General features: G+C 45.3%; 2 protein-coding genes across 5 annotated transcripts; one reads left to right on the top strand and one right to left on the bottom strand.

Moving 5' to 3' along the window:
* The first annotated feature begins 224 nt into the window (after positions 1 to 224).
* ssr1 (signal sequence receptor, alpha) lies at positions 225 to 5,976 on the top strand. Of its 2 annotated transcripts, XM_062559168.1 has the most exons (10): positions 225 to 396; positions 3,038 to 3,171; positions 3,317 to 3,413; positions 3,858 to 3,961; positions 4,306 to 4,464; positions 4,696 to 4,772; positions 4,846 to 4,924; positions 5,053 to 5,146; positions 5,402 to 5,416; positions 5,683 to 5,976. In XM_062559168.1, the coding sequence occupies exons 1-10, from the start codon at positions 327 to 329 to the stop codon at positions 5,748 to 5,750; spliced, it is 897 nt and encodes a 298-aa protein (XP_062415152.1). In that variant the 5' UTR covers positions 225 to 326; the 3' UTR covers positions 5,751 to 5,976. The 2 variants fall into 2 exon arrangements, with proteins under 2 accessions (XP_062415152.1, XP_062415153.1); XM_062559169.1 differs by lacking the exon at positions 5,402 to 5,416.
* Positions 5,977 to 6,430: 454 nt separating this feature from the next.
* On the bottom strand, positions 6,431 to 19,177 carry LOC119198953 (NLR family CARD domain-containing protein 3-like). 3 transcript variants are annotated; one of them, XM_062559164.1, is made up of 11 exons: positions 19,092 to 19,177; positions 16,020 to 16,145; positions 15,824 to 15,931; positions 15,215 to 15,517; positions 14,528 to 14,606; positions 14,157 to 14,373; positions 12,219 to 14,007; positions 11,722 to 11,895; positions 10,450 to 10,623; positions 7,680 to 7,726; positions 6,431 to 7,546 (listed from the first exon to the last, which is right to left on the bottom strand). In XM_062559164.1, the coding sequence occupies exons 2-11, from the start codon at positions 16,106 to 16,108 to the stop codon at positions 6,960 to 6,962; spliced, it is 3,567 nt and encodes a 1,188-aa protein (XP_062415148.1). In that variant the 5' UTR covers positions 16,109 to 16,145; positions 19,092 to 19,177; the 3' UTR covers positions 6,431 to 6,959. The 3 variants fall into 3 exon arrangements, with proteins under 3 accessions (XP_062415148.1, XP_062415147.1, XP_062415149.1); XM_062559163.1 differs by having other exon boundaries at positions 17,334 to 19,170; XM_062559165.1 differs by having other exon boundaries at positions 15,215 to 15,505; positions 16,020 to 19,170.
* Between the last annotated feature and the right edge of the window lie 530 nt (positions 19,178 to 19,707).

Below are 19,707 nucleotides of genomic sequence, written 5' to 3'. Positions count from 1 at the left end.
GGTGTTTCGCTGAAATTGGTTCCCCGTGGATTTGTGTTCCCCCCCCTCCAAAAAAATGTAACCGAAGCACAGAGTCCTGTGACTGTAAAAACCTCTTAAAATAAATACTCTTAAACCAACCCTGAGTCGGACCCCGACTATTCAACGTAACGACGTCTTTCTATGACGTAACCAAAGTCACGGAGCACAGCGTTTTAGCTGAATGGGTAACAAACTTCACCGCAGCACGTAGGCCGATGCGCATGCGTCGTGAGAACAACCGGAAGCTGCTCTCGCACAGCCTGGCTGTCTACACTGAATGACAACGCACTGATTTCGCCTCCAAAATGATGAAGTTTCTCCCTAAACTGCTGCTGCTCGCGCTCTTTGCCTCCCCGGCGACCCTCCTCTTCAAAGGTGAGTCTCGCGGCTCCCGGGTGTTGAGCAGCAGTGTTTAGTTAGCCAATGAGATTCAACGTGCTAGTTTTAGCTAGCTTGGCTAACTAGCTGCTGTGGAAGAAATCTGGAAGGCCTTTCTCCGTTTCACACGTGCTAGCTGAAAGTAACCGGGTGTAAATTCATTTTCACTCAGTTTAGGAAATAATCAAATGTAGCGTTGTGTCATGTTTAATGTTTTAATGAACGTATATGATGTGTGCAACATATGTGCCGTTCCTCCGCTTGCTTAGACTGACGTGTCCATAGCCCATTAGCAGTTAGCAGTTAGCCTTGAAGCTAAGTAGCTCTGTTGGCTGCCATTGTCGTTGCTCGAAACGTTACACCTTAAACTCCTTTTAAGGAACATTCTCAACTAACTGCATAGTAATCAATATGCATTTGTAAACGTTTGAATTAACATGATCCATAAAGCTTTAATAGCTAACATTAAGGCCCATGCTGTATTTTTAGTCACTAAGCAGAGTAGTCTAGCAGTGATTAACTACACACTGCTGCGTGTTACTGTGATACATCTCAGGACTGATAAACTGAAGGATGAAGTGGTGCATGTTGGTGGTAGACTGAAGGATGAAGTGGTGCATGTTGGTGGTAGACTGAAGGATGAAGTGGTGAATGTTGGGTGGTAGACTGAAGGATGAAGTGGTGCATGTTGGTGGTAGACTGAAGGATGAAGTGGTGCATGTTGGTGGTAGACTGAAGGATGAAGTGGTGCATGTTGGGTGGTAGACTGAAGGATGAAGTGGTGCATGTTGGGTGGTAGACTGAAGGATGAAGTGGTGCATGTTGGGTGGTAGACTGAAGGATGAAGTGGTGCATGTTGGGTGGTAGACTGAAGGATGAAGTGGTGCATGTTGGGTGGTAGACTGAAGGATGAAGTGGTGCATGTTGGGTGGTAGACTGAAGGATGAAGTGGTGCATGTTGGGTGGTAGACTGAAGGATGAAGTGGTGCATGTTGGTGGTAGACTGAAGGATGAAGTGGTGCATGTTGGTGGTAGACTGAAGGATGAAGTGGTGAATGTTGGGTGGTAGACTGAAGGATGAAGTGGTGCATGTTGGTGGTAGACTGAAGGATGAAGTGGTGCATGTTGGTGGTAGACTGAAGGATGAAGTGGTGCATGTTGGGTGGTAGACTGAAGGATGAAGTGGTGCATGTTGGGTGGTAGACTGAAGGATGAAGTGGTGCATGTTGGGTGGTAGACTGAAGGATGAAGTGGTGCATGTTGGGTGGTAGACTGAAGGATGAAGTGGTGCATGTTGGGTGGTAGACTGAAGGATGAAGTGGTGCATGTTGGGTGGTAGACTGAAGGATGAAGTGGTGCATGTTGGTGGTAGACTGAAGGATGAAGTGGTGCATGTTGGTGGTAGACTGAAGGATGAAGTGGTGCATGTTGGGTGGTAGACTGAAGGATGAAGTGGTGCATGTTGGGTGGTAGACTGAAGGATGAAGTGGTGCATGTTGGGTGGTAGACTGAAGGATGAAGTGGTGCATGTTGGGTGGTAGACTGAAGGATGAAGTGGTGCATGTTGGGTGGTAGACTGAAGGATGAAGTGGTGCATGTTGGGTGGTAGACTGAAGGATGAAGTGGTGCATGTTGGGTGGTAGACTGAAGCATGAAGTGGTGCATGTTGGGTGGTAGACTGAAGCATGAAGTGGTGCATGTTGGGTGGTAGACTGAAGGATGAAGTGGTGCATGTTGGTGGTAGACTGAAGGATGAAGTGGTGCATGTTGGTGGTAGACTGAAGGATGAAGTGGTGAATGTTGGTGGTAGACTGAAGGATGAAGTGGTGCATGTTGGTGGTAGACTGAAGGATGAAGTGGTGCATGTTGGTGGTAGACTGAAGGATGAAGTGGTGCATGTTGGTGGTAGACTGAAGGATGAAGTGGTGCATGTTGGTGGTAGACTGAAGGATGAAGTGGTGAATGTTGGTGGTAGACTGAAGGATGAAGTGGTGAATGTTGGTGGTAGACTGAAGGATGAAGTGGTGCATGTTGGTGGTAGACTGAAGGATGAAGTGGTGAATGTTGGTGGTAGACTGAAGGATGAAGTGGTGCATGTTGGTGGTAGACTGAAGGATGAAGTGGTGCATGTTGGTGGTAGACTGAAGGATGAAGTGGTGCATGTTGGTGGTAGACTGAAGGATGAAGTGGTGCATGTTGGTGGTAGACTGAAGGATGAAGTGGTGCATGTTGGTGGTAGACTGAAGGATGAAGTGGTGCATGTTGGTGGTAGACTGAAGGATGAAGTGGTGCATGTTGGTGGTAGACTGAAGGATGAAGTGGTGCATGTTGGGTGGTAGACTGAAGGATGAAGTGGTGCATGTTGGGTGGTAGACTGAAGCATGAAGTGGTGCATGTTGGGTGGTAGACTGAAGGATGAAGTGGTGCATGTTGGTGGTAGACTGAAGGATGAAGTGGTGAATGTTGGTGGTAGACTGAAGGATGAAGTGGTGCATGTTGGTGGTAGACTGAAGGATGAAGTGGTGAATGTTGGTAGACTGAAGGATGAAGTGGTGAATGTTGTTTGGTGACTAGAGATCCAAAGCCTCTCCTCCTGTGTGATGATGGAGGTTTCTTTAATCCAGTGATGCTCCTTCAGGGACGGGGGCGAGCGCCCAGGACCTGATGGAGGACGAGGAGACCGACGCCGTAGACGAAGACGTCGTGGACGACGTGGCGACTGAAGACGAGGACGACGAGGCGGAAGTAGAGGACGATGAGAACGTGGAGCTGGTGAGGGATTCGATGTCTCACTGAGTCTTACTCATCTTGAGTTCCTGGCACGTTTCACTTGGAGCACGTTGATGTTCTTCCTCTTCACGAGGGAAGGAGATGATGAAGATGAAGCTCCCGTTATGATAAACTCGTTTGTTTACAGACGGAAGAAAAAGAGGAGGAGGAGGAGGAGGCGTTGGTCGGAGAGATGAAGGCGTCCCCCAACGCAGACACCACCATCCTCTTCGTCAAAGGAGACGGTGAGAACTCTTCCTCTCACGGAGGTGCTTCCATGCTGAAGAAGAAGAAGCCATTTTTATTGCCAAGTATTATTTTACACATTTACACAGGAATTTGTTCTCTGCATTTGACCCATCCCACGCAGTGGGAGCAGTGGGAGGCCTCGGGGGCCCCGGGGGGCAGGTAAAGGTTAGGTGTCTTGCTCAAGGACACTTCGACATCTGACATGGAGCAAGCGGGGTTTGAACCACCAACCCTTCGGTTCCCAGCGTACCTTCTCAAACCATCTAGTCCATGCACCACTGTCGTCACCTTAAGGAAACAAATAAACTAAGACTAATCAAATGAAGCAAATAAAGTCGTATTCACGTTCATTCACGTCAGGGAGAAGACAATATTTCAGATGTTAAACGCCAGACTGAACTCTTCGTCTTTTCCCTCCTCCTCCTCCTCTTCTCCTTCAGACTTCCCTGCCAACGAAATCGTGAAGTTCCTGCTCGGCTTCTCCAACAAAGGACCAGAGAACTTCGTGGTGGAGTCTCTGGACGCCTCCTTCCGTTACCCTCAGGTACGTCCTCTCGACCTTTAACCTCTTCAGGACATCAGGATCGACAGGTGTCACCGTAACCGTGGTGATGCAAACAACCAATCAGTGAGCCACAGTAGGAGGAGCTAGTAACGTTAGCAGCTAACGGCTAACCAACAGAGCTTCCATTCAGTTGTATTGTGATGCATTCAGGGACTACTTTGTGAATACTACGTTATTGAGATGTGTTCATTGGTAAAATGTAGATTTAGTGATACATTTGAATCAATCAAATCAATGTTTTATTCCCTTTTTTAAAAGGTTTTAATGGGGAAAACTGCTGTCAAAGTAATCATTATTGTGCTCCTGACTCCGCCCCCTTTTAGGATTACCAGTTCTTTATCCAGAACTTCACGGCGCTGCAGCTCGGCATCGAGGTTCCCGCCAGCCGTCAGGCCACCTTCGAGTACTCCTTCATCCCCGCCGAGCCCATGGGGGGGCGGCCCTTCGGCCTGGTCATCAACCTCAACTACAAGGACGCCAACGTAAGGCCCCCCCCCCCCCCCCCCCCCCCCCCCCCCCCCCCCTCATACAACTTATGAAGAAGTTGACTTGAGGTTTTGATTGGATGAAACTTGTTGACCTGTAAGAACTTGTTTGTCTGGACCAGTGTGGAGGTTTAACTGGTTGTCAAACATCACGAGTCTGTGACTCCTACAGAAGGGATTCAGAGCACCTCACTGGTCTCTGTAATAATCAAAGTTGTCTCCTCGTAGGGGAACATGTTCCAGGACGCCGTGTTCAACCAGACGGTCACCATCACGGAGCGCGAGGACGGCCTGGACGGAGAGACGTAAGCGTCCACGCCGCTTCACCTCCGTCTGGCGTCCGGCTCCCTCACTTACTCCTCTTCCTGGTCTCTGCAGCATCTTCCTCTACGTCTTCCTGTCGGGCCTCGGGCTGCTGCTCGTCGTCGGGCTGCACCAGCTGATCGAGTCCAGGAAGGTACACATGTGGACTCCAGTGGATCGGGGAGCCCCCACCTCTGGTTTCTGGTCACGTGACCGTTGGTCTCCGATGACGTCATGGCTTCTGAGGGATCTGTGTCCTCACGTTTGACTCTTTGTCCTCAGAGGAGACGCCCAGCTCCAAAGGTGGAGATGGGGACCTCCAGCCACAACGACGTGGACCTCAGCTGGATCCCTCAGGAGACCCTCAACCAGATCAGTAGGGCTCCTCTCAGGCTCCTCTCTCCTCCTTCTGTTTCAGTTGATCCTCACAGTGAAGATTTCAAAGCATCTAAAAGGCTTCAGAGGTTTTGTAGAGAACATGAAGATAGAATGTGACTTTCTTTTGTGTCGCTTTCATCTCTGCTGCTGTTTTTCTCTCCTGCTTCACCTGTTTGACCTTTGACCTCCACTCTGCATGAGGGTCACTCACTTTCTCCCTTTGTTTCTCTCTCATGTTTCCCTGTGTCTTCAGTGCAGAGTCGCAGAGGTGAGGTGTGTGTGTGTGTGTGTGTGTGTGTGTGTGTGTGTGTGTGTGTGTGTGTGTGTGTGTGTGTGTGTGTGTGTGTGTGTGTGTGTGTGTGTGTGTGTGTGTGTGTGTGTGTGTGTGTGTGTGTGTGTGTGTGTGTGTGTGTGTGTGTGTGTGTGTGTGTGTGTGTGTGTGTTAGATGAAGTAAACTAATAAAAAGCAGCAAACCGTCTCCATTTAAACAGAATGAAACTCCTTCAATGATCCAAACGTCTTCTTCTCTCCAGACAAAGCGTCTCCCAGAAGATCTCCTCGCAAGAGGAGCCAGAAACGCTCCGCCGGCTCGGACGAGTGACGTCGCCATGACGACGGTCCCCTGAAAGACTTTAACCAGCGACACACACACACACACACACTTTGAATGTGATCATGTGACTGGTTTTGTTGCAGAGCTTCAATAATTTGATTTGATGGATGTCGTTTTTTCTTTTGATCATGAAGTAAAATCAGCTGTAAAGTTCTGAATTCTAAACTAAATCTTTCCCCTTTGAACCTGTGTGGGGTCAAAGGTCAGCATCATCTTAAAATGAGAAGAATTCAACGTTCAATAATAAAGTCACTTTTCAAACAGCTGTTTAATTGAAGCAAAGTTAGTGAAACTAAAGTTTCATATTTTCCTGCAGAAAACAGTCAGTTTGTGTCAATCCTGCAGTTTTTTTAAGGGGGGGTCGTTAATAACAGCTGTAAAGTTTAAACAAATCCTGCTAAATTACAGGATTTGTATTTTTCTTCATTTAAAAACATCTTCAAGGCACAACTTTTACTTTCTGAAGTATTTAATTGTAAATTTGTAGTTTTGTTTTAGAATAATTGTAGATGTGTGCTACGTAGGTTAGCTTTACCTTTAGCTACATCAGGTTCACCTGTAAGAATGATCAGGATTTCATTTTAGGGGGGGGGCAATATAAATATATGGATATTTGCCTCCAGACATGTGTTTGCATCCCTGTGAAATAAAAGCTCCACAAAACAAACTTGAATCAAACAGTTATATTTCCAAAGTAATACATGGAGCAACTATACGATGTTCTATTTTATATTTTATTAGCATTAATAGAACAGAAGGACGTGATATTTTCTGTCATTACACCTTCAAGAGGTTGCTGAAGCTTCCAAATGTTCTTCAGAACAAACCTGATTATATGAAGTTGGATTTGAAGTTAAAATCTGCTCAAAAAGAATCACATTTATATTTGAGTCACTACAAACAATCCTTGACAAACTGTCCACTTATCAAACACAGAAATAAGGACAATTTATACAGATCCATTGATCTCATATTGGGGACAGATGACTTTTATAAAATGTCTTCTTGAACATTGTGACACACAAAGATTCAGATTAAACCCTAAATAGGAGCCAACATCTAAATGATGATCTACTGGTTCCATCAGACACCACAAGTCCCAGAGAGCTGTGGACCCCCAGAGTCCAGACCAGCTCAGGTACCCCTCACCTGCTCCACCTGCACCCACATGGACCTCCATCAGCTGTACAGACTGAACTATGTGGTGATCAGAGAGGAAGGTTCTCCACCAGGAGGAGACTCTCCGTCCTGAAGAGGACACAAAGACACTGAGGAACTAAAGGACCAGAGCCCAAAGCCAGGATAAAGAGGTTCAGTGAATGTGGTGCTGAAGGTGTGGAGGTGGATCAGTGAGTCAGAGGAGACTCTGTAGAAGGACAGAGAGCCAGCAGGACAGTCCACATACACTGCTACTCTACCAGAGGAGGAGCAGGAGGAGGACGTGATTTGTGTTTCTGTCCCATTGTGACAGACAGAGTAACCTATATCAGAGCATTCCAGACTCCAGGACTGATCATTCTGTCCAAACCAACAGGCTTCACTGTCTCCTTTCCTCTTGATTCCTCTGTAATTCACTGATGCATTAAATCTTCCTCTCCACTCGACCTCCCAGTAACAGCGACCAGTCAGACCAGTTCTACACAGCAGCTGAGGCCAGAAGTCAAATCTGTCTGGATGATCAGGATATGACTGATCCTCCTTCACACGTGTCACCTTCCTGTTGTTGTCAGTCAGTTTGAGGTCTTCATTTACTGTGTTTGTGTCGATTGTGAGTTCACAGGAATCTGATGAGAGAACAAGACACAATACAGCTGCAGTTATTAATCATGTGTTCATCTAGTGACACTTTGGTGATGACATCACAGAGGTGAATGAGTGATGTCACAGTGTGATGAATCCAACTCAAAGCTCACTTACACTTCCTCAGACCTGGTCTCAATCGTTGGACTCCAGCAGGCTCCACCCTGAAAGGAGGAGGGGGGTCAGAGCAGCATGGAGACATGGACATGACATCACTCTCATACACACAGCTTGGTCCTTCATGTCCACATGGACCCCCTCTTCTTCTGCTGATGATTCTAGAATCAGGTTCAGTGGAAACTCACCCTGAGATGTTTCAGAAAGGGAGGTAACTAAAGCTCAGGGTCAGTCGCTATGGTAACAGCCTGTGAACCTCACCTGGTTCTTTCACAGGCTCCTCCCCCTGACAGCAGCCAGCCAATGACACTGCGCGCTTTCATTTCCTCATTCATTCATCCTCTGAATCAGTTTCCACACATGAATAAAATAAGATCCCGTTACGTTAAAGACTAAAGTGTCTTCTGGAACATGGACATCCTTTTCTTTATGTAGCCCTGGCACAAAATTCACTCAGACATCAGGATGTAACTAGTTTTCTTAAAACCAAGTTAGAAGTGTGCATAAATATGGTGCAAAATATACGGGTGAATAAAAGCTATTCCAATAACAGCCTTATTGTTACAGTTTCAAGGTTGTCATTTATGTAAATGAGTATAGTTTGTGTGTTATGTGCATGATTCAGCTCGTTTGTTTACCCTGACAGTCTAACTTGGTGGCAGTAGTCAATCTTTGTTTTGTTTGTGTTTAATTGGTTAGTGCTGACAGTGCAGCCAATCCGGCTCCGTTCTCAGGAGAAGGGGCGGGACTTCGGCGTATGCGGTCAGGTTCAGTGTAGCGGAGTGAGAGAGAAGAGTCATTCACCGTTAGGTAAAGTTGCAATGATCTAAGCGGAGATCCTATCAATAACTTGATGGCTGACGACCAGTTAGTCTATGGTTTGGATTGTGGTGACCTGCCCGAGGTAAATATGATGTGGTTGTGTATTGTTTGCTATACTGTGACTAAATGTTGTAGTGTTAACAAGTTATGATGCTAATCGCGATTAGCTATTAGCATAAGCACCATACAGGTTAGCTCGGCTTTCATACTGTTAACTTTGCTGTGAATTCAGCTGATGAGACAAGTGTTGCTAGATCGACATGACGTAGCAGATGGATGTGTGTTTAGCTGATTCAGGAGACGGACATTTAAGACGAGGATCGGAAAAACTCCTGTGGACCACTAAGAAGAACGGTTTCCCGCGTCTGCGCTTCCGGTTGTAGACAGTTTGCTGGTGTGTTTTTTCTCCCGGGTTCTGCCTGCCGTCCATCGCCCGGATTCCGCTCATCTTCTCCTTTGAATGGGGAACCAGAGACGTGAGTACTGACTAACTTGCACCTGCTCTTTTTGTTTATTGCTTGTGTGAACAAGTGAAGCGGCCATTAAGTTTTAGGTCTCAACGCTCCCAAGCATCGACTCAGGCCTGCAACGAGGGTTTGGTGTGTCATGGGTGGGAGAAAGTGGGGGGGCATGTTGTATTGATCGTATTGAAGTGTAATAAATGTCAAACTGTTTTGCCAAATTGTAAATGCCTTTGAAGTGTGTTTGCCATGTTGAGTGTAATAGTGTTCGGTTAAGAGCTGGTTAAAAGGTAAAAGTGGTAATACACCATTAAAACATATGATAAAGGGGTTTAATAAGAATCATGAACCTTTTGTTTTATTGATTAAATTCTATTGGAGGCACCGGCAGTTATTAGTTTACCAAATAAGGGATCTATAATTATAAGACAAATTGTATGAGACCAGGTAATTGCACCATTATATTTACAAGTGAACCCAGGGCCCCGCCCATAGTACTACTACAACCTAGCAGATTTACTTAGTACTATATAGCTACATGGGACAGGTGCTACATTAACTTCACAGGGTGTTAAACGTCTGGAGAGAATATTGTCCAATCCTCCCTGTCCTCATATGTCTAACGTCCCCCATCGTGGACGTGCTCTCACATCACATTCTTTGTGTCGTGTTAAGTTTCCTTTCCAACATGAATTTATATAATATTAGTAAAGCTGCTGTTTGCAGAGCTGTGAGGAAACGTCTTTGTTCCCTGGACACAAACCAGTGAGCCATTAAAGATGAATAAAACACATTATAGGTTCAATACCATACCAATAGCGTGTTGCTTTGTTTCTAATCACGGTTCAAACTCGCTGTACGCCTGCATTAATATTTACACCTCAATAGGGGTGACGTATGCCGACCGATTGTGGTGGTTGCCGTGGTGGTTGCTATGGTAGCCTCTCTTGGGACCATCACCTTATCGTGGTGGAGAGGTTTGTGTGTCCCTATGACCCTGAGGGCTGTGTTGTCGGAGCCTTGTGCTCCTGGTAGGGTTACCCTTAGAAAAGGGGTCGCAGGCAAGGGGCATGACTAAGAATGATCCAAAAGAAAAAAAAGTGGAAAAGGAAAGGAGCTACCCGGCCCAGATGGAGCCACAAACCTGCAGCGTGACGACGTTGACTCATATCAACCCACCATGATGCCTTCAACATGTCAGGAGACACCTCTGTCCTCTCTACAACAAGACAAGACTCCAGAGACACAAGCCTCTCATCACCTTCCTCCCTGTTTAGGTTCATCCTGGTTACTGTTCCTCACTACTTGTGTCTGTGTTGATGGTCTCATGAGGGACACAAACAGTCTGATGGGTCTCTGGTAGTTTGAGGTCAGCTTGGTGTGACAAGGTCATATTAACCAGACTGACAGTGGGACAGAGAAAAGGTCTCCAGCTCTCCCTCCTCTACCAGACTGATGGTCTGTGGCTGCAGCAGGTGTCTTCATACCTGAGAGTCTCCAGTCTCCAGTGAGGATCATTCAGTCCATCAGACAGCATCTTCAGTCCAGAGTCTCCTGGATGGTTGTAGCTCAGGTCCAGCTCTCTCAGGTGGGAGGGGTTGGATCTCAGAGCCGAGACCAGAGAAGCACAGCCTTCCTCTGTGATCAGACAGCCCGACAGGCTGCAGACACACAAAACAACACAAAGGTCACATGACCTGAGGGAGCTGTGAGGTCACTGCAGGACTGAGATACTGTCGGCTACTGAAGGGTCACATTAAAAAGGTTACTGACTGGTTTCCAGTGACAACCAAACACCCACTAATGTCCAACAATCTGATAGCATTACCGATAATTATGATTAATTGTGCAACAATATATTTCTCATCTCTACATGTTTATGGAAATATGTATTTAATTTGAATAATGCAAGCCAGGGCTGCACGGTACAAGGAAAAATCCATATCACAGTATTAAGAAACATTCTGACTGTATCCTGGTATATTATTGATTAGCTTCTTCAAGTAAACACATTAATTCATAGACTCAGAAATGGACCACGGCTCTACAAACAGCTGTTTACTGTCCGCTGGCCAACTAGCTCACAACTGGCCGGCTCGTTACCTCGTTAGCGTGTTAGTTTGTTGTGGCTTGTGTTGCCACCAGCAGCTCGAAAGATTTTTTTGTTGTTGCAATAAATTGTTTTCTGATCCAACGTAACTTTAGTCGGATTTTCCAAAACCAAAACCCCTCCAAACAGACTCGGCTCCTCTCTTGGACACAAGTTGTGTTGGTGCATCTCTGGTCTCTGGTTGTTCCTCCTGTGTCGCTCTTTTCCGTGTTTTCATGTAGTAACAGAGTTAATTCTTGTTGTGAGCTGTCCCCAGCATGCAGTTTGTCATTTTTATAAATGTACAATTATTTGTGTTAAAATGGTTTGTGTGTCACAAACTGTTGTGTCGTGGTGTTTTTCCCTGTTAAAGACTCTTTGTTGTGGGTTATTAATTGTTATAAACATGACTCAACTTCAACACACGTAAGACAAGTAGCTCTCGACCACTAGATGCTCCGTGATGACGTGTCACAATAAATTCTGCCAAAGAGTAACATCAGTTGTTCTGGTGTAACACCGGTATGAACGGTACGTGAGGAATCTACACTGTAAGGAGATCTTATACCAGTGAACCGTGCAGCCCCAATGCAAGCAGAAAGCATCTTATGAAGGATAGAAATGTGCCATTGGATTAAATAAAGACACTAAGTGGACATTGAATCCTGACCTGAGAGTCTCCAGGTCGCAGTGTGGACTCTTCAGTCCATCACACAGCAGCTTCACTCCTGAATCCTGCAGGTCGTTGTTACTCAGATCCAGTTCCCTCAGACTAGAGGACTGGGAGCTGAGGACTGAGGACAGAACTTCACAGCTTCTCTCTGAGAGGTTACAGCCACTGAGTCTGAAGAGACAACAACCAACAAGAAGAAAAATAACATTAGTGTTGGAATGAAATCCTCTTTGATGAGTTTGAACTAAAATAAATTAGAAAGAGCAAAGAAAATGTGTTCAGTGAACTGTTAATTGTGTTCGACTGTTTACAGGAAGTACTGTAGTATCAATATCACGATGAGGCAGAGATATTTAATGCGGTTAAATACAAATTTAAGCTTCTGTATCCTCTGACTTGCTTTAAACAAAGAAAAATAAAAGAGAAAACCTGCAGAATAAGTAGAAAAGATGCAGCATGTTTAAGTCTTGATGTATGAATCTAACTGTACTTACAGAACTTTGTTGGAGGCTTTGACCACTGGCAGCAGCCTCAGAAGAGCCTCCTCTGAAGCAGAGTATGTCTTCAGGTCAAACACCTCCAGATCTTCTTGTGATGACAGTAAGATGAAGACCAGAGCTGACCACTGAGCAGGAGACAGTTTATCTGAGGAGAGACGTCCTGATCTAAGGGACCTTTGGATCTCATTCACTAGAGAACCATCCTTCAGTTCATTCAGACAGTGGAACAGATTGATGCTTTTCTCTGGAGACAAAAACCAACTGATCTTCTCCTTGATGTACTGGATTGTCTCCTGATTGGTCTGTGAGACACGTCCCATGTGTGTCAGCAGACCTCGTAGGAGACTCTGATTGGTCTCCAGGGAAAGACCCAGGAGGAAGCGGAGGAACAAGTCCAGATGTCCATTAGGACTTACTAAGGCTTTTTCCACAGCAATCTGGTAGAGATACTCAGGATTGGGTTTTAAGAGTTTGGACAACAGGGAAGTTGTTTGTTCTTCTGACAGCAGATTGATACCAAAATTGATGAAGGTCAGATGGACGTGAAGAGCAGCCAGAAACTCCTGAACACTCAGATGGACGAAGCAGAACACCTTGTCCTGGTACAGTCCTCTCTCCTCTCTGAAGATCTGAGTGAAGACTCCTGAGTACACTGAGGCTGCTCTGATATCGATCCCACACTCTGTCAGGTCAGATTCATAGAAGATCAGGTGGCCTTTCTGCAGCTGATCAAAGGCCAGTTTTCCCAGAGACTCGATCATCTTCCTGCTCTCTGGACTCCAGTGTGGATCCGTCTCAGCTCCTCCATCGTACTTGACCTTCTTCACTTTGGACTGAACCACCAGGAAGTGGATGTACATCTCAGTCAGGGTCTTGGGAAGCTCTCTGGTCTTCAACACGTCCTCCAGAACTCCAGCAGTGATCCAGCAGAAGACTGGGATGTGGCACATGATGTGGAGGCTTCGTGAGGTCTTGATGTGAGAGATGATCCTGCTGGCCTGCTCCTCATCCCTGAACCTCTTCCTGAAGTACTCCTCCTTCTGGGGGTCATTGAACCCTCTGACCTCTGTCACCATGCCAACACACTCAGGAGGGATCTGATTGGCTGCTGCAGGTCGTGTGGTTATCCAGAGGCGAGCCGAGGGAAGCAGCTTCCCCCTGATGAGGTTTGTGAGGAGCACATCCACTGAGGAGGTCTCTGTGACATCAGTCAGGATCTCATTGTTGTGGAAGTCCAGAGGAAGTCGACACTCATCCAGACCGTCAAAGATGAACACGACCTGGAACTCTTCAAACCTGCAGATTCTTGCTGCTCTGGTTTCACTGAAGAAGTGATGAACAAGTCCCACCAAGCTGAACTTCTTCTCTCTCAGCACATTCAGCTCTCTGAAGGTGAATGGAAATGTGAACTGTATCTCCTGGTGGTCTTTGTCTTCAGCCCAGTCCAGAGTGAACTTCTGTGTTAAGACTGTTTTCCCAATGCCAGCCACTCCCTTAGTCATCACTGTTCTGATTGGTTCTTCTCCTCCAGCTGAGGCTTTGAGGAGGTCTCCTTGTCTGATGGTTGTTTCTGGTCTGGCTGGTCTCCTCGACGCTGTTTCAATCTGTCTGACCTCATGTTCTTGATTGACCTCTGCAGTCCCTCCCTCTGTGATGTAGAGCTCTGTGTAGATCTCATTCAGAAGGGTTGGGTTTCCTGCTTTAGCGATGCCCTCAAACACACACTGGAACCTCTTCTTCAGGTTGGATTTGAGTTCACGCTGACAAACTGCAGCATGAAGTCCTGAATGAAGACAACAATAAGTTACAGAATACATTTCAACATGTCCTTTCCTCAGAGAATGACTCCATGAATATATTCTGTCCATCTCTTGAGACATTAGTGAAGATCTCATTCATCAGCCTGGTAAGTCTGTAGAGAAACCCTCTTACTGCTCTGCAGACAGTCGGCCAGATCCTCCTGCTTCATTCTCCTCAGGAAGTGCACTGAGATCTTCTCAAATGCCTCTCTGAACCTCCTCTGCTCTTCATCCAGCACCTCCTCATCATCCCTCTGACTCGCCAAGCATTCTGGGTAGTCTGAACTCACAACTTTCTGGATCTTCTTCAGCTCGTTCTTCACAAAGGTGAGGATGTTCTCCTCCAGCAGCTGGAACAGAACATTCTATGAATGACACCAACTAGAACCATGGAAGCCACCATCAGGTCCATGATGGACAGATGAACAATCCACTGGTCTACAAAGTGCAGCATGGAGATGATGGTGAACTGAGAGATGTTTAGGTAGTTGTTCATGTACACACCATGAAGATGGAGTCCAGGTGTGTTTGATGCTGCTGGGAAGACTGACCTGTGGGAACCTCTGAGCTCTCCTGGTCCTCTCTGTGGAGGAACATCAACCATCAGCTCACATGGTGTTTGGACCATCAACACCAAGATGACATTAGAAAAAGATATTGGCTTCTGTCATGATTGTGACAGTTTCATCCGTTTTTAGTTCTTACTGAGGGTCATAAAAACGTCTCCAGACCTCTGCATCTGATTCAAAGTGTTATAAAACTACTCCAAACCTCTTTAGTCCGTCCCCTGACCTCTAGAAGTCTCCTTAGATCTTCTGAAACTAATCTTTGGACCTTTTCTCACAGTTTACTGAGGATACTTCCTCCAAACCTCTGCATGGAGTCCAGAGACCACGTCAGCTGGTCCACAGAGCACTGAGTTCATTCTAATCACATGATCAGTTCCAGTCATCGGTCTCCAGATGTGACCTCTGCTGATCCTGATGTGGAGGAACTATCTCACATTGTGTTTACATCTGAGGAGGTTTACAGTTAATGATTCACACTTAAACACATAAGGACCAGTTAGATGAAGATAAGGAGTTCTGTCATGATGGATCGTCATGGAAACAACACTTTAAACATTGCAAAAATATTTCTGTGATTCATAACTGAGAATCAGAACAGTTCTTCATCGGTTTAAGAACTTACTCTGGGTCATAAGAACGGCGTCCATCTTTGAAGTTTAGAGGAGGACCCATAGACTGATCATCTTTGAAGTTTAGAGGAGGACCCATAGACTGATCATCTCTGAAGTTTAGAGGAGGACCCATAGACTGATCATCTTTGAAGTTTAGAGGAGGACCCATAGACTGATCATCTTTGAAGTTTAGAGGAGGACCCATAGACTGATCATCGTTGAAGTTTAGAGGAGGACCCATAGACTGATGACTCTTCATGGACACACAGCTGGGCTCAGGAGACTTTCTTCTCCGCTTCTCCCTGAAAGAAACACTGAGATTACATTATTATCTAATCATGAAACATCAGAACACATGAGACGAAAACAAGGTAAAAGTCCATGACGTGAGATCTGCATATGGACCACATGACTCCCTGTAGTGGTCCAGGTCTACTGGTCCCACTGAGAATCAACAGCTCACTGTGTTCTTCACCAGTCAGTTTGTTTAGGTCTCACCAAGTCCTCCATGGAGCTCTCCCTCCTCACTGGACTCTGCTGAAGGGCCCTGGAGCAAGAAACCCAGAACCTCCACCAGAGAGTCTGGTAGAAACACCTCATCATCAGCCTGAGACCCTCACCTTGCATCAGCAGAGGGACGGACATCTTTGAATTTTACAGGACGATCCATGGACTGGTTACTCTTCATGGACACACAGCTGGGTCCAGGTCCTGGTCTCTGATGGGTCCTGGTTGCACATGTAGAACCAGAGTCAGTGAGTCAAAGACGTTGGGACATGGAGACGAGTGGAGGACAGTTGGAGATGGTCCTCTCACCTCTGAGCTTTGGTCTGTCTGTCATGTCCCCCCCACAGAGGGGCTTCAGAGGGAGGGACACTGTCCTCTGGGTCCTCAGCCTGATTCATTGCAGAGTCCACACCTTCACACCTTCACAACAACCTGCTGGGAGATCTCACACATTATTGTCTTCATCAGGACAAACACACAGAGCTCATTCACCTCAACACTAAAACTCTCATGGGACACTTTGTGTTGTTGTCTTCTGTTAAATTGTAGACTTCTGGAGGAAGACAAACGTTCTTTCACCTTCTTTAAACCCTGTTAACATCTCATGTTAGGAGATGTCATTTTAAATGCTCATCTTATAAATGTAGTGTTTTACCAGATGAACACAATCATCAGTCATCTTCCAGCAGATGGAGCTGTGTGGTTTCTCCTCTTGATCTTCTCCAGAATCCAGAAGTCAGTAAAACAGAGCAGTAAGATGACATGTAGTTGTCCTCATGGGAAACACTGTGGTTACCATCAGGAACCAGGAAACGTTGATACACACACACACGGACTTTGACTTGGCGGTTGGTGGATGACGGCAGAAAGTATGACAATGACAACAGACAACGTAGTGCAGCAATAAGACAAAAATATAATATAATATAATGAAATATATGCTATGGGTTAGTAATCTAAAGCTATGGGTTAGTAATGTAAAGCTATAGGTTAGTTAAGTTAAAATTACAGCTAAAGTGCACCAGCCAACAGAAAGTAAACATGAAACATGCACAGCGAACACATGACCAGGTACGGCGTGTGGAGCGGACCGACCCGGACTCTTTGGTTATTGTCCTCGGGGACTTTAACAGAGGAAACCTCAGCCAGGAGCCTCCTAAGCTCAGTTTATTAAATCAAAGGAGATGCTCATGTAGAGAGTGAGAGTCAGTCATGATGAGCATGACGTGGTCGGAGTGTCCCAGCGTGATGAGCCCTGCTTACTGCAGTGTAGCAGTGATCCAGAGTGTTCTCCTTTAATTTAATCAACGGTTTGAACTTCGTGGCTGAGGACAAAAATACTCAACAGTCAATATTAAAACGTATTAGCAAGACTAGCATGACGTCATCAAGTCAGCTAATTTTCCAATGGCGTGAACGACCAATCTCCGTTCTCCAGAACCCGTGAGTTCGTCTCCTGAGTCTGTTCTGGCCAGAACGCAGGTCCATTCTCGCCGTCTCAGGTATTGAGAAACGAACAAACGACGCGATTTCCGTGTTTCCGGTAAAAGGAACGTTCACACGTACACACACACACACACACGCACGCACCAAGCACGCGCTGTGTGTCACGGACATACTCACAGGATCTGAAAACTTGAAGACGTTAAAGTGAGGCTCTTTCTCAATATGCGTTATTGTGTGAACTTTTGTCCCCGTGGACTCGTGAAACGTCATCAGTCGCAGCCCGATTACTGATCCAATTCTAAAGTCCGCATCTGGCCGAGAACGGTCATAATACCCGGATGGGAGTCGCCCGGCCCATTTTACCCAGAATGCATCGGAGCAGGCTCGTCTGTTCTCGCGAGAGTCACATATCCCAGAATGCATTTCACCTCAGCAACAGGCAACAACGACAGAGGAAAATAAACACAACTTTATGTCGAAGTTTCTAAATATTACTATATTTGAATAACGTAATGTATTTTTAGAACTTTTTTTCTCTTTTTCCGACGAGAAGTGAGTTTTAAAGCAACTTTTCTGCGGTCGGTTTGTCAACATTGATCCTTGTTAACGTTTAACTCTGGATGTGGAGATGTGAGGTGTAGTTAACGGACCATCAGACCCTCCAGCACCGGGGGGTCAGCTCATCTCAGCCCGCACAGAGCAGCCTGTTTTCGGAGAGTCTTCTGTGAAATACTCCGCTGGTTTTCACGTCTCCGTAGCGGTTATACATGAGATATAACTGTATTATAACGAGTCTTTATAACCTTTAATGTGGTGTCTGATGTTGTTCACCGGTAACGTTACGTCTGTTGGAGTTTAGATGCATAACTTCACGTTTAAATGTAACTTTAACGCTATTGTCCATCATTGTGCATTAAAACTATCATTGTTTTATTTAAAGGACACGAGGAGACCGTCATTGAGACTCTAAACCAGCAGAACTTCAGCCTCAAAGAAACTCTGAAGCTCTAAAAATCCACACATGAATTATTGTATTTTTCTCTGTTATGTTAGATATTTAATGTCTGATCAGCTGCTTGAAAGTGTTTCTATTAATTTCATTGTTTGAAAATGTAAATCCAACTAGAAGCATTGATCCCTGCATCATAGATATTAAATACTGTTAATCACTAATGACCATGTCAACTATCTTACAGTATGTAGCCTCATTTATTACTACTTTATATACATGAATACTATGAGGTTAATCACTATTAATGTAGAGACACAGAAGAGGTTCAGGTACATCTTCACTTTAATGAATAGTGATCTTTGTGCATTTAACTGTACGATGACACACTGATGATCAGCCTCTTGATGTTTGAGTAACAACACAAACGGTGTGTGTGGAATGTGTTACTATCCAGTAAAATATGACTGTTTAAATGTTGTTTCTGTGCCCAACGTCCTCCTTTATGAAACCATTATGAAGCTAATGCAGTGTGATGTAAAACAAACGTTCACCTCAGTAACATTTCATGTGTTTCTTCCATCCAAAATGAATTAATATTCCATCTAAACCTGTCAGTGTGATGCAGTAAAGTTCAGCAGCATCAAACTACAGCTGCTCCTCTTCATGTGCTTTAGAAACATGTTCAACTCTGGGGCTCCATCTTTATATAAATATATATTAATACAATCTTTTCTATTTTAAATGAAAACGAAACAAAGCCTTGATAATAGTAAAATACTTGACAGTCAATAACTGGATTAAAACGTATTAGCAAGACCAGATGACGTGGTGACGTCATCAAGTCACCTGCTGTTCCCAATGCGGAAATGACCGTTTTCTCGTAAGTCAGGACTCACCGTGTAGATGAGAAAGGGCCCACAAACACACACAAACACACACAAACACACACACACACACACACCGTGTATCACGGACATACTCACAGGATGTGAACACTTTGAAAAGTTTAAGTGAAACTCTGGAGACTTTCTGCGACTGTCCCGCACTTCCTCTTCCTTCTTCTTCTTCTTCTTCTTCTTCTTCTTCTTCTTGTTTTAACTTTATTGGCGGTAGATAATCAATAATCGGCGCTTTACCGCCACCAGCTGGTGTGGAGTGAGGATCACGTGTCTAGTTAGTAACCACGGACTCTTATTTTCTTAATAACGTGAATGAATGTGACACATTGAAGTAACACTCTGAGGGTCTTTTCTCAATATGCGTCCTTGTGTGGACTTTAGTTCTCGTGGACTCGTGAAACGTCATCAGTCGCAGCCCGAGTTCTGATCCAATTCTAAAGTCCGATTATATATATCTGGTGCTCAATATTATATATACGATTTCAATGAAAATGAATCAAAAGCTTGTTAATAGTAAAATACTTCAGTCAAAAACTAAATTAAAACATTAAAGTCCAGCTGACGTGGTGACGTCATCAAGTCAGCTGCCGTTCCCATTGAGGAAATGTCCTGTTCTCCCAAAACCTGCGAGTCAGGATCACGAGTCTGTTCTCACGGGAACGCAAGTCCGCAGGATTAAACAAGTCCAGAGGGACCGGAA

Source organism: Pungitius pungitius, chromosome 19 (assembly GCF_949316345.1).
Source record: "Pungitius pungitius chromosome 19, fPunPun2.1, whole genome shotgun sequence".
Taxonomy (NCBI): domain Eukaryota; kingdom Metazoa; phylum Chordata; class Actinopteri; order Perciformes; family Gasterosteidae; genus Pungitius; species Pungitius pungitius.
The sequence above is the reverse complement of the archived record's forward strand: the minus strand, read 5'-3'. Positions and strand labels throughout refer to the sequence as shown.